This window comes from Mytilus trossulus, chromosome 3, assembly GCF_036588685.1.
Source record: "Mytilus trossulus isolate FHL-02 chromosome 3, PNRI_Mtr1.1.1.hap1, whole genome shotgun sequence".
In the NCBI taxonomy this organism is placed as follows: domain Eukaryota; kingdom Metazoa; phylum Mollusca; class Bivalvia; order Mytilida; family Mytilidae; genus Mytilus; species Mytilus trossulus.
In genome coordinates, this window is record NC_086375.1 from 57,518,625 (window position 1) to 57,535,028 (window position 16,404).

The 16,404-nt window shown below is 30.6% G+C and overlaps 1 protein-coding gene across 2 annotated transcripts in view; it reads left to right on the forward strand.

Annotated features, from left to right (window-relative positions):
• The window catches only part of LOC134711957 (pecanex-like protein 1), a 41,749-nt gene extending 29,301 nt beyond the window's left edge, over positions 1-12,448 (forward strand). For both annotated transcript variants that reach the window (XM_063572999.1, XM_063573001.1), the window contains exons 26-38: positions 200-258; positions 603-818; positions 1,816-1,875; positions 2,082-2,275; positions 2,686-2,916; positions 3,901-4,007; positions 4,362-4,509; positions 4,917-5,068; positions 5,435-5,513; positions 5,692-5,966; positions 6,838-6,953; positions 7,461-7,648; positions 8,363-12,448. In XM_063572999.1, coding sequence (XP_063429069.1) covers positions 200-258; positions 603-818; positions 1,816-1,875; positions 2,082-2,275; positions 2,686-2,916; positions 3,901-4,007; positions 4,362-4,509; positions 4,917-5,068; positions 5,435-5,513; positions 5,692-5,966; positions 6,838-6,953; positions 7,461-7,648; positions 8,363-8,644 — 2,107 coding nt within the window. In that variant the 3' untranslated portion in view covers positions 8,645-12,448. The remainder of the gene's footprint in view (positions 1-199; positions 259-602; positions 819-1,815; positions 1,876-2,081; positions 2,276-2,685; positions 2,917-3,900; positions 4,008-4,361; positions 4,510-4,916; positions 5,069-5,434; positions 5,514-5,691; positions 5,967-6,837; positions 6,954-7,460; positions 7,649-8,362) is intronic.
• Positions 12,449-16,404: the final 3,956 nt, after the last annotated feature.

The following is a 16,404-nucleotide window of genomic DNA, read 5'->3' on the forward strand; positions in this document are numbered from 1 at the left end:
TAGTTTTACATCCATAAATTGTTTATAAGTCCTATCTACATGTAGCTCCTCTTTCAATTGTCCTATGACCGAAAACCGAAAAAAAACCTTTTTCCTGCATAAAAGGGTCCCAAAAATTTTTGTGCTTGCACATCGTTTCTTTCTCGCTACGCCCCTGAGTGTTATAAACAAATGCAAACTTTTGTTTATTGTTTTACAGTACAAAGAGAGTGGACCATTCAAATACAAGACTGTCATCACAACTGGAAAGAAATCCAGGTAAATTTAATGCAATTGCATTAGTTTAAATATTGAAAAAAAATACATTGTTTTGTTTTCATTGAATGTGTAGCAAGGTCAACATGTCTTCTCGAGAATTTTTTTTACTGGAGATAATATCCATACATGAAGATAATCTTAGTATGGACAAACTTGCACCATCTGTTTTTTTTTTTTTAAAGCATTGATGAGGAGAATTGGAAGTATTATATTTTCTGTTTGGTTTAGACATTTCATTAATCAAAATATAAACTTGGCCATAAATGTATGTTCTTTATTTGATATTATACATTAGTATCTATGTTATGATATACATGTTACTGAAAAGTTATTTCTGTTTTCAGGTGCAGATGACAATAATTTAAATTCCATATTTTATGAACATTTAACAAGATCACTACAGCACAGTTTGTGTGGTGATTTAATGATGGGACGGTGGGGTAATACAGAGCAGGGAGACTGTTTTATAATGGCATCAGACTACCTCAATGCACTGGTACATGTTATTGAAATGGGAAATGGACTTGTAACATTCCAACTCAGAGGATTAGAATTTAGAGGTAATCATACTGTTACAATGTCTGCTATATATATTTACCTTTTTAATTAGGGCTGATGTGTGCATGAGAAAAAATTATGTAAGTGATGTTACAGTGAAAGCTAATTTTTTTTTTAGGAGTGAACAGCAGAAGATGAATACAGGCATTCCATCAAGAAAAATGAGCTATAAAAGTCTGATTAGTAGCACAAAACTCTCTTCATGTTGATTTGTCATTTACAATAACTAAATAAAATTGAGAAAGGAAATGGTGAATGTGTCAAAGCGACAACAACCCGACCATAGAGCAGACAACAGCCGAAGGCCACCAATGGGTTTTCAATGTAGCGAGAATTCCAATGGAAAGAATTCTTATTTTTGGGGCCAGCTGAAGGACACCTCCATGTGTGGGAATTTCTTGTTACATTGAAGACCTGTTGGTGACCTTCTGCTGTTGTTTTTTCTATAGTCGGTTATTGTCTCTTGGATACATTCCCCATTTCCATTCTCAATTTTATTATGAATACAGATTAAAAAAGTTTGGAGAGATATAAAAAAAAAATCTGCCTGTATGTCCCTCCATCCCTCTCTTAATATACTGAAATATCATTCTGACCTTGATATTGACTTTTTACCTTTATGACAGTAAAACGTTGTCTGATATTTATATGTTGCATTACTTTTGTACTGTAGAAATGAGATTGATACTTGAAGAAAAATCATGGGATCTGGATGTGTCAAATACCAAAATCAGGTCACTCTGACATTTACCTTTATCATGCTGAAATCCCAAAAATCTCAAAATTTCATTGTCAAAATTGAATTTCTCAGCATCAACTAAAATGCAGCCTTGCTATGAGGACAATAAGTTTCAACATTGATTGATTTAAAAGATTGTTGCACCACAATATAACAAATGTTATTTACATGAATATTAAAGATGACTGAGAAATGATGTTTAGGAAATTAGATATGACAAAATAAGGTTTTTTGTATCATTTTTTTATTTTTATTTCCAGGAACATACTGTCAACAACGAGAAGTAGAAGCAATTACAGAAGGAGTTGAAGATAATGAAGGTTTGTCATTTCTTTAGGCTTGTTCTATTATAACTGCTTGTTGATAAAACTTTTTTTTCTCTTTCCTCTCTCATAAAACAGTAAATGGAGATTAAATGATTTTGTTATTCATTGTTAAAAAAGTTTTTTTTTAGTGTCTTTTTGTGGATTGATTGACATAGTTACTATTAAATCAAAAATTTTCAAGATTAAAATATTTTTTTTAGGATTTTGTTGTTGTGAACCTGGCCATCTACCTCATTTTCTCTCACTGAATGCAGCTTTTAATCAGCGAGGATTAGCATGGGAAGTTGTTGTGACTAAATATGTGTTAGATGGATACAGTATATCCGACAACAATGCAGCGTCCATGGTCCAGAGTTATGAAACTAGAAAAATTCTCATTTCTTTTTACATTAAGGTTAGTTTTGAGTACTTGTATCACAGATTGCATATCAATTAAAAATGAGTAAATGTCAATTTCACTTTTTTACCATTGTTATTTCTCGACATCTTTTATTTCTAGTGAAGATTGAAATAAAATGGGAAACAAAGAAGGTTGACAACCATGCTGGAAAATTTACCAAAGGAATAAGGAAAGTTTTTCTATGGAAAGCATTTCAAACTAATTCTTAATTCATCAATTTGAATTTTTCGAAAAATGTTTGAATGATTGTCAACTCAGAAATAAATTCAAATGATGTAAGTTTATGTATTCAGAAGAATTGTCTATACACATAATGAGTGATACCATCTGTAAATGACTTTGAATAGTCCAAATTATAATATATATCATAATGCTCTTAATTAACAATAAACAATATTTTCTAGAGTATTATATACTACACTGTGCGATCACCACGACTTCAGGACTGGTTAGAAGGGGAGACAATTCTTGAAGCTCTTCAGGCTACAACAGAAGATAACTATGTTGATGTTGATCCTATTTTCTCCTATTATATTGATGAAGATTATGATTCCAAGCTAAAAGGTGTATCAAGAAACAAATTTTGTTCTGTTTACCTTAAATGGATCAAAAATTGTTATGAAAGACGAGATAAGGTAAGACACATTTATTTTGTTGTATTGAATGAATTGCGAAAATCGTATTTGTTAGTTTGCATATCAAAGTACTTAGTTACACAATTGGTATCAGTACATTTGTTTTGTTTTATTTTGAGTATCGAATCTTTAAAAACTTTTTAGATGCCTACCTTTAAGACATATGAGACACTTTAATCCTTTTCTCAATAAAAAATAAATGCTATCATGAAATGTCAAAAATGACAATTTAAATGATAATTGATACTTAGAAATTTGAATACTCATTAAAATTTAGTTATATAGTTTCAAAAGAGATTTAGAATTTACAAATCAACCTTTGTTTAAACACTAGAGGCATTGTCTTTGCTATATACTGTAATAAAGTCAAACTTGTAATAAGAATTAAAATCATGAAAGGAATTGTTCAAAACATCAATACAGATACAAAGTTCTTCTTTATATGGGAGTAAGAGATGCAGTCAATTAAAAATACTTATTTTTAAGTCTGTATAAATCAATTTATTATATACTTAGAAGTAAATACAGATAAATTGTATGTGTAATACAATCATTGGCAAGCGTGCTGTATCAGACACCTGTGATGATATCGATATCAGCACAGTTGCAAAAGCTTTATCACACCTTTAATCTGTATGACGTCACGTCATTGATTGCAGTCACTGTTCTGTATGACGTAATGTCAAACCTATAATATGTATGACATCATTTCAAAACTCCTTATCTGTATGACATCATGTCACATAAAAAACATCTACTTGAGGTATATGTATATTATAAAGTGTATATGATATGGCTTTTTCAATGTCACACACTGTATCAACCCTCAACCAATATAATCTCTCGAGCAGAGCTCTTGGGATTATATTGGTGTCTCGGGTTGATACGGATGCGATATTGAAAAAGCCATATGATATTCTCTATATATCACTAGTGTATCTACTTAAGTAGTGTACAGTAAATAACTTATTATTTACTTTACAGGAACAAATAATAGTCAAAACATCACCTGTTGTGTCCCTGTGTTACTGTCTGAGTCTTCTTGGAAGAAGAGCCCTAGGAACAGCAGCACATAATACCATTTCTACAAGGTAAAGTAAATGGCTTCAAAAATAGTACATGCTCACATGAGAGAGTTGTACATTTGAAGCCCCCTTTCAGCCTAAAAATGGAAGTATTATTAAATTAGAAGATTATTATGTATGATAATTAATAAGTTTGTGCAAAGTTTTAATCTTAATACCAGTGAAAAAAATTGAATATATTTCATGCTGATATCTGATGCATATATCTGCATTCAGATTTTCCTGAAATTACAATAAAAAAATTTCACTTTTTTGTCAATTTTTCAAAATTGCAATGATGAAGGATGAAATTATTTCTGAATTTACACTATAAAATGCTTTTCATGGTAACATTTTGACCAATCAGTTTTTTTTTTTCAGTGCTGATTTATTCCTATTTGGCCTGCATGCCTTGTTTAAAGGAGACTTTAGAATCACTTCACCACATGATGAATGGGTGTTTGCTGATATGGAACTTCTGAGGAGAGTTGTTGCCCCTGCAATTAGAATGGCTCTTAAACTTCACCAGGTAAGAAATACTGTAAAACATATACGAATTAAAGAAACTAAAAGGTCAAGATGTTACACCACTGTTTTAGGTTAGAGGTATGGTTGATAGATCACAAATATATTCACCCAACAACACTCTTTTTATACCTGTCCAAAACAATGCACCTGTAATCCAGTGGTTGTCTAATGCGTCTGCCATTTTAGTTTTTACTTCACTATTGTAATATAAATCAGGCTGTTTTATTTTTGATTGTTTCACATTTTGTAATTAAACTATTTCAGACATTAAGTGTGAAATTACTGCATATCTTTGATTTTGACAATACTGCAAAATAATTCAATAGTTATCATGTAAACTAATTTTGATTGTATTTATATATCCATCACAATAATTTCCAAAGTGAAAAGTCCATTTGTGTATTTCAGGATTGTTTCATGTACACAGATGAATATGAGGATGAATCCTTCCTATATACTGCCATAAGTAACTACGAGAGTAATCTAGTCATATCACATGAAGCCGATCCTCAGTGGAGAAATGCTGTCTTATCTAATACACCATCACTCTTAGCTCTCAGGTAAGTTCAGAAGTCTAAGTCTCTGACATATAGTTCTAAGTTTTTCACTCCAAAACTCAAATTGCAGGCTAGGGTTGTGGATTAAAGAATACTGCTAGCAAGAAATGAGAAAAAAACTGATTTCATGATGTATTTACGGTCTATCATGTTTTTTCTTGCAAAATACCGACCCTGTTATTTCTTTCCAAAATTCTTTAATCCTCTTAGTATCCTTTATAAGTGGCTCAGAACTTTTCCGACCAATATGTTGTTGTAGAATAAAATTTTGTTGCAGATTATGGTATTTTTAATTTTTCATAAAAATACAGATTGGTAGAGCTCCTATAATGCTTTATAGTTGATATGTATTATACTTTCTATTTTCAGACATGTATTTGATGAAGGTACTGATGAGTACAAAGTTATCATGCTCAACAAAAAGTTTCTTACCTTTAGAGTTGTCAAGGTAGGTATAACAACCATTTATAAAAATGAATATATAATAACTCTTTCTTATCTTGTTTAATTTATCATTCTTCAGTGAAAGCTTCGTAGGAAGCTTATACATAGAAACAATTTACATTAAAAGTTGCAATATTTTCCGCTATAAACCCTTTTTTACCTTTTCTTTATCACATATACAGGTAAACAGAGAATGTGTGAGGGGATTGTGGGCAGGACAACAGCAAGAATTAATCTTTTTACGGAACAGGAATCCAGAAAGAGGCAGTATACAAAATGCCAAGCAAGCATTGCGGAACATGATCAACTCATCTTGTGATCAGCCTATAGGTTACCCTATTTATGTATCGCCATTAACAACATCATATTCTTCTACACATAATCAGCTAGCCAGTATCATTGGTGGAGAATTTATACTGGCAAATGTTAAAAGCTTCTTCCAAAATGTATGGAAAAGGTAAGGTTTAGAGTAATAGTGAATATGAAAATGGAAATAGGAATTAATTTGCCCGCCTCCTGGGTACATAACCCCTACATGGTTTTAAGAATGCTAATTATGATAATAATGTTGTCAAAAAGCCACGGGTAAACCTAGAAGGCTTGATATCATAAATTTATTTCAATTTTGTATACCCCATTTCAAATAAGCAAAAGATGTTTCAATCTCAGAATTTTTTGTTTTCCAACATGATGGATCAAAGAAAGGATTGGAAATGACTTCTATCAAGGTTGATGCCACAAAGCATATGTGATATCCATGAATACCAGTTGTCTTTGTCTTGAAACAAGATAGATCAAAAGACAAGGAATATTCTATGAAACATAAGATTGATTGATTGTTGGTGTTTCAAAGTCACTTTTAAGTTGCATTTTGGGGCTATTTTGTTGGGGTCAGTTTTTAGTAGATGAGAAGCCAATTTTTATTGGTGGATGAATGATAAGATTAAATTATACAAACTTCACAGAAGTACAAGGTTTAACGATTTCTGCACTACTAGTTGAATTCATCTTGTTACCCATTTCATGTAAATACTGTTTTTTTTATGCTTTGAAGGATATTAATTAAAAACAACTAGTGAATGTAAAAAAAAGAGGAGATACAGAAAGTGAAGGAACATCTTATGTATTTTTGAAATGTTAATGATATGATGCTTATAATTTTAATGCCAAATTAGAGGGTTTTTTTACCAATTTACGGTTTACTGAACATAGAAAATTATAGTGCAAGTGGGACATCAAGGTACTATGGACAGATTCTTGTTTATAATATATTAGCATTTTGCATAGGAAGTATAGGACAAACATTGTTATGATATTGATAATTTAAGGTTGAGACGACGATGTGGTGCTTCCTGTGCAGGAAGTAGTTCTGGTTTCCAGGAAGAAATGGCATACTCAATAGGTTGTTCTCATGTTGGAGCAGCTTCTGCTTTAGGCACTGCAGGTAAAATAATATATAATGGATAACAAATATTTCTTATTTGATGCTATATACATGTACTGATGTTGAAATTGCCTTATTTTCTTCAATTGAATAGTTATTACTGAAGTACTTGAAAGCTATGATATTTTTTAATTTTGGGTTAAATTTCAAGAGTTTGTTATCACGTATCCCATTTGAAATATTGCTTGTACTATTTCAAATTAAAATTATTTCTTGTATTAAAATGTGTAATGAATATGTGATGGAGATAACAGTATTTTATTTTAAATTTGACCTACAAGGTTTATATGAACCATTTTCTATTAACCTAGCTCCCCAATATCGTAATCTTAAAGAAGTTAACCAGTGGTTTAACATTGTGTAAATGAACAAGATCTGTCTGTGGGAAAAAATTATCAGTTATGTAAAAATATACTTGGAATAATATAGAATTTAACCAGTGAATAAAGGTAGTAGGTTTTATCATTGATCAAATACTAATCAACAGAAATATGTTTCTCTCATCAGGAAGTATCAAAGAAGCCACAGTTATTGGTACCCCAACAAATCAACAAGACATAGCTCTACAAACATTAGGGAATAGAGGGAGTTTGATATCTACAACAAGTTCCCTTGGTAAACCTAGTGCATTGGCAGCATTTGCTGGAGTGTTGACAGAAATAAACTCAAAAGAAACATTTAATCAAAAAGTTAGAGTAAGTAAACAAATAATATGACTTTAATGTATCTTATTTTCACAAATTTGAAAATAGCATGTTAACATAATTAGAACATATCTCGAGAGAGAAGCATCATATCTTCTTGAAAAAGGGTATATACAGTAATTGTGTATTTTTGTCCATTTGCCTGTCTGAACTTAATATCTGTAACATCTAAACCAAGGCTGAATTTAGATGAAACCCCTCCTAAATCAAGACTGGATTTCGATACAAAGCCTCTTAAACCAAGACTGGATTTCACTAAACCTTCCACAGATCATTTAATATTAGATGGTGTTGTGTACCTATTTTATATGATTAGGATTTTACAATGGCAAATATGGTCTATGTTATAGCTTCTAAAAGGCCAAATTTTTTACCTACAATTACACCATCACCAATGAATGACCTTACTACAATGAAACTTTCTTAAAAAAAATTATTTTAGTAAGTGTACACCATTGTTACATTAAAATCCCTGCATCTTGGGTATAGTTCTTCCATATCATTCATATTTTAGTGACTTGAGATCTTAGATTTAGTAAACTGACCCCTTTATACATTCATTTGAATTTTTATAATGTGGAGCCCATCAAATGGTTCTGTTTAGATATACAAAGTAGAATAAATAGTCTTTTTTTCAAAAATTTATCATAAGAAATAGTAAAGACATTAGTATTATATTTTAATGTGTACTTTGCCGTTTTTCAGATAATGGATCCATCTTTAGTGTTCATGAACATTAATCTTGGTAGACGTATTGATGTCCAATGGCCGTGTGAAGAATGGCGACTGAATGGAGGCAGTAATGCATGGCAGGGCTGGCTTCCTGCTAAGGGCATGGTGGGAATAGTCGTACATAAATGGATTCCTTGTCATCGAGAAACTGTCAAAAGGTCTCATGTGGACAAAGTCATACTTTTAGTGCAAATAGGTGACAAACATGTTCCAATTGCAGATTCTGGGGTAATGGATCTTGGTGCTGAAGTTTGATGATTCCAGTGTCTTCATAGTTATTATCAGTCTTAAAAAGAGTTTCCATGATAAGAGTCAGAGTGTAATGAGAATATATCCATCGTGAAGGAATGAACTTGTGTCCGTGGTAACAACTGATTTAGTAGGGACTAAAATATTACCATTTATATCAAGGGTATATTATCGGACTAGTGTTCAATGAATACTACCAAGTAATACCTTCATCAAGATTTAGGTAACTTACTTCAGGAATGGTATTAGATATGGACTTGACACATAACACTGTCAACTATGTTTTGAATCGATACCATGTAAGAACCCTTAATGACAACAGCTTAATTACTACACATTGTAACAAGAGTTTAGAGGCAATTGGAAAGAAAAAAAATAGAAAAGATATTCAAGAAGTATTTTTCTACAGTTCTATCTTTACACAGGTGCTGTAAGTTTTACAGACCATTTAGAGGTATAGTGTTTTATCATCTGTTAACAATGGTGGGTCATGTGTGTTATGTGTAGATTTGTAGAAAGTAATGTCAGAGAGTTCACATGGCCTTCAGAATTCTTTTTCATATTATGTTGCAGGTGTTTTATAAATCAAAATTAAGAATTTGAGATTTGAATTACCATCATCATAAATGGTCAGATATTGTAATCAACATGGTAGTGGGTTTGAATATTAATGAATAGCCAAATTTATGAATAATTTATATAATAAACCATGAAAACTTTGTAAAACTTATAATTGTTCAAGTGAATTTTCCTTTTAATTGTAAATTATTTTTTTCTCCGTTAGCTTTCATGATATTTTTGATAGTTTTGTATCTCTATGAAACAAAAGTCAATTAATCAGCCTTCATGTTAATTTTACATTGTGTTAATATTACAACGGTCAGTGAAGCACAATATTCTTACTATAAAAAAATGATAAACCACCCAGGGAGGGCTGTCAGATATTGCATCTATGGTGCCTTTCTTCAAAGAACCATGCTACAATTTTTTCTTTCATTGCAATGATTGCATAACCCATTTTTGCAGTGCCTTTTCTTGGTACCATGTTCTTTAACATTAGATAGTCTTTAGGATTCATCTAGCTTCAATTTTTGTGAAGATATAACAAATTGTACATGTAAGACATGTATAATTGCAAGCATAACCAAATCTACATACAAACCCAAGTTTGTGTGACCATGTATTATTGTTATTTTTGTCTATGTTGGCACTATTTTCAGGGTTTATTATCATGTTTATGCTGCTTATGAAGCAGAGTTTTTTTGTAAATATATAAATAAATTTGATAACTTGTACATGATTGGTGATTTCAAAATCAAAAATATGTGATTTTGTGTAAATGTATGTATTGTAATTTTTAAACTAGCAATTCTATTCTGTGTTTTAACCATTCTGTATATTTTGTGTATTTTAGAAATCGTGCCATGTTTGTATATTTGGTCCTTCAGTATATAATTCCAGTAACACAGAGTTGTTATGATTATTGATGTGATATCTGCTTTATATTTAATCTATGGTTTGCTTCATGTCTTTATGCAATTTCATTTTCATTTCAGACAAAAAGAGATGCATAAATTTCTATTGTATTTCTCCGCCATTTTATTTATAGTAATCTATTGTTTAATTGACTTTCCAAGAAGGTAGTGATTATTCTTTCAAGTTTTGATACCAACTACTTAATTTAAAATGTGAAAATGAAATAGCTCATATTCGATCAACAGTTACATATCATGTGACATAGGTATCTGGTCAGTGCATTCATTCGAAATTTTAACCTTTGAATGATTTGCTGCACCTCTGAGGACTGAATATGATCTGTATCAGATCACTAAGTTAATAAGTGCTAGAAATCATAATCAGATTTTCAAGAAAATTTTGTTTTTTCTGTGTGTTTTAGGCCATTTATGCAAAAATTGACAATCATTCAGTTTAACGGATAATTTATAAAGAATATTCTACATATAACTGGACTTTTATGGGTTCAAACCATATCAATTAAAAATGCAATTTCTTTTCTTTATTTCAAGTTTTTTATTAAGCAGTGTTATTTGACATCACTTTATATATATATAACTCGTCTAAACATCAACCCAACAATGTTAGATCTGTAAATTTGCTTTCGCAAATTTTTGGTTCTTCCCCATATATATAGAGAGAGAGATGTGTATCTATGTTCAGCCAACATCTTTGAACGAGACGTTACACATTTGTTAATGAATTCTCATATTATCTCATATATAACCAAAATATTTTTTTTCAGTTTTATTTAACATTCCTTAAAAAGAAATCATTTTCTCATTAATGTAGGTGTTAGTTATTTCACACAGAACTCCACAACTTTTATTTGCAGCATGTAAATCATACTGCTCAAATCATATACTGGTAGCTTAATACATACTTCATGTTTTATTTAATTTGCATATTTTTAAAGATTATTTAAGATTTTTTTAAATGTACAAATGTAAATTGACGTACATATCAGATTGTACAAAACATTACCTTTTATTGTTTGTATGAAATCAGAGATTCTATATTTATTATAACATGGTTCATCATATATCATAAAGGAAGTATGTGTAGATATTTTATGGATTATTTTGGTAAAACATCATAATTATTGTACACCTGTCTACTATGCATGTCTTTTGCATAAATATTATTTTAAATTGGTGCTTTTCATGAAAATTAAATGAGCAAAATTAATTTTAGTTAAAGTGTTGGGTACCACCTTAACTGTTTTATTGAAAAAATCAGATTTATTTTTGGTATCTGTAGTCTAGCAAAATCAGGAATTTTAATTTCAGTGAATTTCATTGTTTGTATTCAGTGATTTACATTTACTGTTTAGAGGCAGTACAATTTTGTTTAAAAAAAAACAGAAGAAAAATGAAAGCTTTACAATTCCAATTTTAAAGAGACAGAATAAACTTCCATATTTATTTAAATGAAAATAACACCTTGTGCCATCAATTAACCTACTAACTAATCTAATGGAGTTTTAGTATATATTAAAAGCTAGTCGTGCTGCAAGAACTCTTCTTGTCTCAACTTTTAAACTTTTAATGATATAGGAGTAATTTTGATTTGATTCTTTTTCTAACTTTGTTTTAAATGTTGTTTAAAATATATTTAAATTATTAGTTACAGTTTGTTTTGTTTTTTATTTTTTTATGTCTGCAAAATGTGCAATTAGTATTATGTGTATTTGTGTTTGTACATGTGTATTTTTATTGATATATGTGTATTTGTGCAGGTATGTTCGTGTTTTATGTTTTGCTTAAATAATGGCATACTTCAGACATTTTTCACGTAGCAATGGAGGCACCAGTTATTTTTGAAACTAGAATTAATTGGAAGTAAAAACTATTGAAAAAATTGTTTTATGGTGTTAAAAAATATTTTGTCAGTTATTTTTATGTAATAGATAACTGTTTACAAAGTTAAACCACAAGTTTATTTCTTTTTTATCATATAGTGCTCTGGAAACATGTCTTTGCAGTAACAATTGGAAGAGTTATTTTTTATTGTGCTGATAGTCGAACACTTTTTGAATCATTTGCAAGTTTTAAGTGTGTATGTTTTCTATAGACTAGATTCCTTAGTGTTTGAACAAAAAATAAAAATGTGTAGAATTTTTACCAAAGTCATTCCATTCATTGTGTAATTTACATAATACATGTATAAGAATGATTATATTCTCATGGTATACTGTTAGAATGTGGAATAAATGTGTATGTAATGAAAATGAAAAGTGTCAACTTAAAGATCAAATAAAACATTGAAAAAACAATAAATTATTATGAAAAAGTTTATAGTTATTGTTTACACCTCCATTTACAACAAATTTTTGACAATTTAAAATTGTCTTCAGATTGTCTTTTCAGTCTTATAAATTCTGAAAAAAAAAATCATCTATACTCCTTAAAAATGAGGTCCAACTTATAAGCCGACATGACATAAAAGGAAGAATCGAAAAATTCATCTGAATATATAACTAATTTAGGACAACAGTGTTAATTGAAAATGACATCATTCCATAGCCAGGCCGTTTGGTTTACACATAATTAAATCAAGTTCCAGGTTAAATCAGATACCTATACCATTAGTATATGTCACATCTAGTTCCTGGTTGTAGTAAGAAAATCTTAAGGTAGAATGTGGCAAAGTTTAGTCAAGATTTGTGAAAGTTAAAACAAGAGCCCAGAGGCTGTCAAAATTTGCATTTCATTTGTTAATGTTAAAATTTTCACTGTTAAAGCATTGAAGGACCAAAATCCTGAACAACATACATTGAAACGACCACAAATGTCTTTCTGTGATCAATCAAGGACATCAACTCATAAACAGCACCAATGAAAATTAAATATTGTCAATATTGAAATTGAAATACATTTTTGTCAAGCCAGGGACTTTTGTCTTAGAAAGCTTGACATAGGGATAATGACCGGCAGCTGACTTCTTGGAAGCTTTATATTTTAGATGTTGGAACACCTGGATGCTTCATACTTTGTATATAGATGCCATATGTTACGAAGTTTCCAATTGTCACATGAACATTATCCTCGACCTCATTTTCATGGTTCAGTGATGACTTGAAAAAAAGTTTGTAATGTTGATTTCTCTCTGTTTATGAGTTATAAATAATAATATTTGGTATGTGCGTACCTTGCAAGGTTGTCACATGTGCACATTAAATAGTTTTCGCTTGACCTCATTTCATGGATCAATGGACAAAGTTAGGTTTGAACGTTCAAGTCCATATTTCAGATATTATAAGCAATTGGTGTAGTATATTTGACACAAGGTGTACATGTCCAACTGGTAGGTGTCATCTAACCTTGACCTCATTTTCATGGTTCAGTGATCTACTTAATTTGGTGAATGGAATAATTGTGAAGTGAACATGTCCAACTTGCAGGTGTCATCTGACCTAGACTTTATTTTTATGGTTCTGTGGTCGAAGTTTATTGTTAGAGTTTTGGTCTTTATATAATTCTAAATGCAATAGGTCAACTATGTTTGATGTATGAAAATATTTTTTGCTGTGCATGTCATTCTTGCACGTTTTATTTGACCTTGACCTCGTTTTCAGTTTATTGCTCAGTGTTAATATTTTGTGTCTTGGTTGGTGTTTTTTTTTTTTTAACTATAAGCAACAGCTCATCTACATTTGATGAATGGAAGGGTTGTAAGCTGCACATGTCAGCCTGCCATGGTTCATTGCCTGGTTTTCTTGGTCATGTCTGTTTCTTAGAAATTATAAGCAATTGGTCAATGTATTTACCAGTAGTGTATTGAATGATTTTATCATAAAGGTGTACATGTTTTTCTCCTTTGGTTAATATGTCCATGGTCCCATTTTCTTGGATCATTTTAAGTTTATGTGATAGTTGTAAAGCTTTACTACAACTATAAACATAATATCAATGGTTTATAAAGAAAGCGACATCTCAACATGTGCATTCTTGTTTCATCAGTTATTTAAATTAAATAAAGCATTGGTTGTATGGTTCATCATTTACTGCCAGTAATCTTTATTGAATGGAACCAACTGAAACTGCCCTTAAATTAACTGCAATGTAGTTGAAAATGTGGCGTCAACATTTTAATACGACCGCAAAATTTGAAAAAAATTTCGTCGTATATTGCTATCACGTTGGCGTCGTCGTCCGAATACTTTTAGTTTTCGCACTCTAACTTTAGTAAAAGTGAATAGAAATCTATGAAATTTTAACACAAGGTTTATGACCACAAAAGGAAGGTGGGGATTGATTTTGGGAGTCTTGGTCCCAACATTTTAGGAATTAGGGGCCAAAAAGGGCCCAAATAAGCATTTTCTTGGTTTTCGCACTATAACTTTAGTTCCAAGTTAATAGAAATCTATGAAATTTTGACACAAGGTTTATGACCACAAAAGAAAGGTTGGGGTTGATTTTGGGAGTTTTGGATCCAACAGTTTAGGAATTGGGGGCCAAAAAAGGGCCCAAATAAGCATTATTCTTGGTTTTCGCACCATAACTTTAATTTAAGTGAATAGAAATCAATGAAATTTAAACACAATGTTTATAACCACAAAAAGAATTTTGGTATTGATTTTGGGAGTTAAGGTCCCAACAGTTCAGGAATTAGGGGCCAAAAAGGGACCCAAATAAGCATTTTTCTTTGTTTTCGCACCATAACTTTAGTATAAGCAAATAGAAATCTATGAGATTTAAACACAAGGTTTATGACCATAAAAGGAAGGTAGGTATTGATTTTGGAAGTTTTGGTCCAAACAGTTTAGGAATAAAGGGCCCAAAGGGTTCAAAATTAAACTTTGTTTGATTTCATCAAAAATTGAATAATTGGGGTTATTTGATATGCTGAATCTAACTGTGTATGTAGATTCTTAATTTTTGGTCCCGTTTTAAAATTGGTCTACATTAAAGTCCAAAATTAAACTAAGTTTGATTTTAACAAAAATTGAATTCTTGGGCCTCTTTGATATGCTGAATCTAAACATGTACTTAGATTTTTGATTATGGACCAAGTTTTCAAGTTGGTCCAAATCAGGATCCAAAATTATTATATTAAGTATTGTGCAATAGCAAGAAATTTTCAATTGCACAGTATTCAGCAATAGCAAGAAATCTTCAATTGCACAGTATTGTGCAATAGCAAGAAATCTTCAATTGCATAGTATTGTGCAATAGCAAATATTTTCAATTGCACAGTATTGCACAATAGCAAGAAATATCTAATTACACAATATTGTGCAATAGCAAGAAATTCCAATTGGAGTTATCTTTCTTTGTCCAGAATAGTAGTTGAATCAACTTAAATCATTGTTTTATACAATATACAATGTATATTCACTTTAACTACCAACTGATAGATTAAAACAATCTTTACCATTCAGTGATAACAAGCACTTTTTTTACATTTTAATATTTTGTGATGTATTTAAATGAGTAGTTATTGTTGCAAACTTCATTAGAAATTTGAATTGAGATCAGTTTTGAAATAAGGGAAAGGGGGATGTGAAAAAAAAATTGGGGGGTCAATTTTTTTCATTTCAGATTTCATAAATAAAAAGAAAATTTCTTCAAACATTTTTTTGAGAGGATTAATATTCAACAGCATAGTGAATTGCTCAAAGGCAAAATTTTTTTAAAAGTTCATTAGACCACATTCATTCTGTGTCAGAAACCTATGCTGTGTCAAGATTTTTATCACAATCCAAATTTAGAGCTGAATCCAGCTTGAATGTTGTGTCCATACTTGCCCCAACCATTCAGGGTTCAACCTCTGCAGTCGTATAAAGCGGCGCCCTGCGGAGCATCTGGTTACATTGTGACTTGGATGGAAAGCTGTCACATTGGCACTAATACCACATCTTCATATTTATATAAACATGAAATGGTTTCTAACTTGAAATCTGTACATCAATATACTCTAGTTTTAAGGTTTATTATTATTTAACAAAGTGTAGATCTGTATGGTTCAGGTTTCTATAACAAAGTGTAGATCTGTATGGTAAAGGTTTCTATAACATAGTGTAGATCTGTATGGTATAGGTTTCTATTCCTTTCAATGCAGGAAATATTGAAACTATTTGCACATACTATATCATTCATGCTTCTTTTCTATAAGAAATGTGTGCTGTTGTTTATGAAATAAATTATGACAAAGAGTTTACTTTTTTAATTTTCATTTCCTTGAAAATAACAACAAAAAAACAAAAACAAATTAAATATTAAATTTAACAATAATGCACCTGGCATATG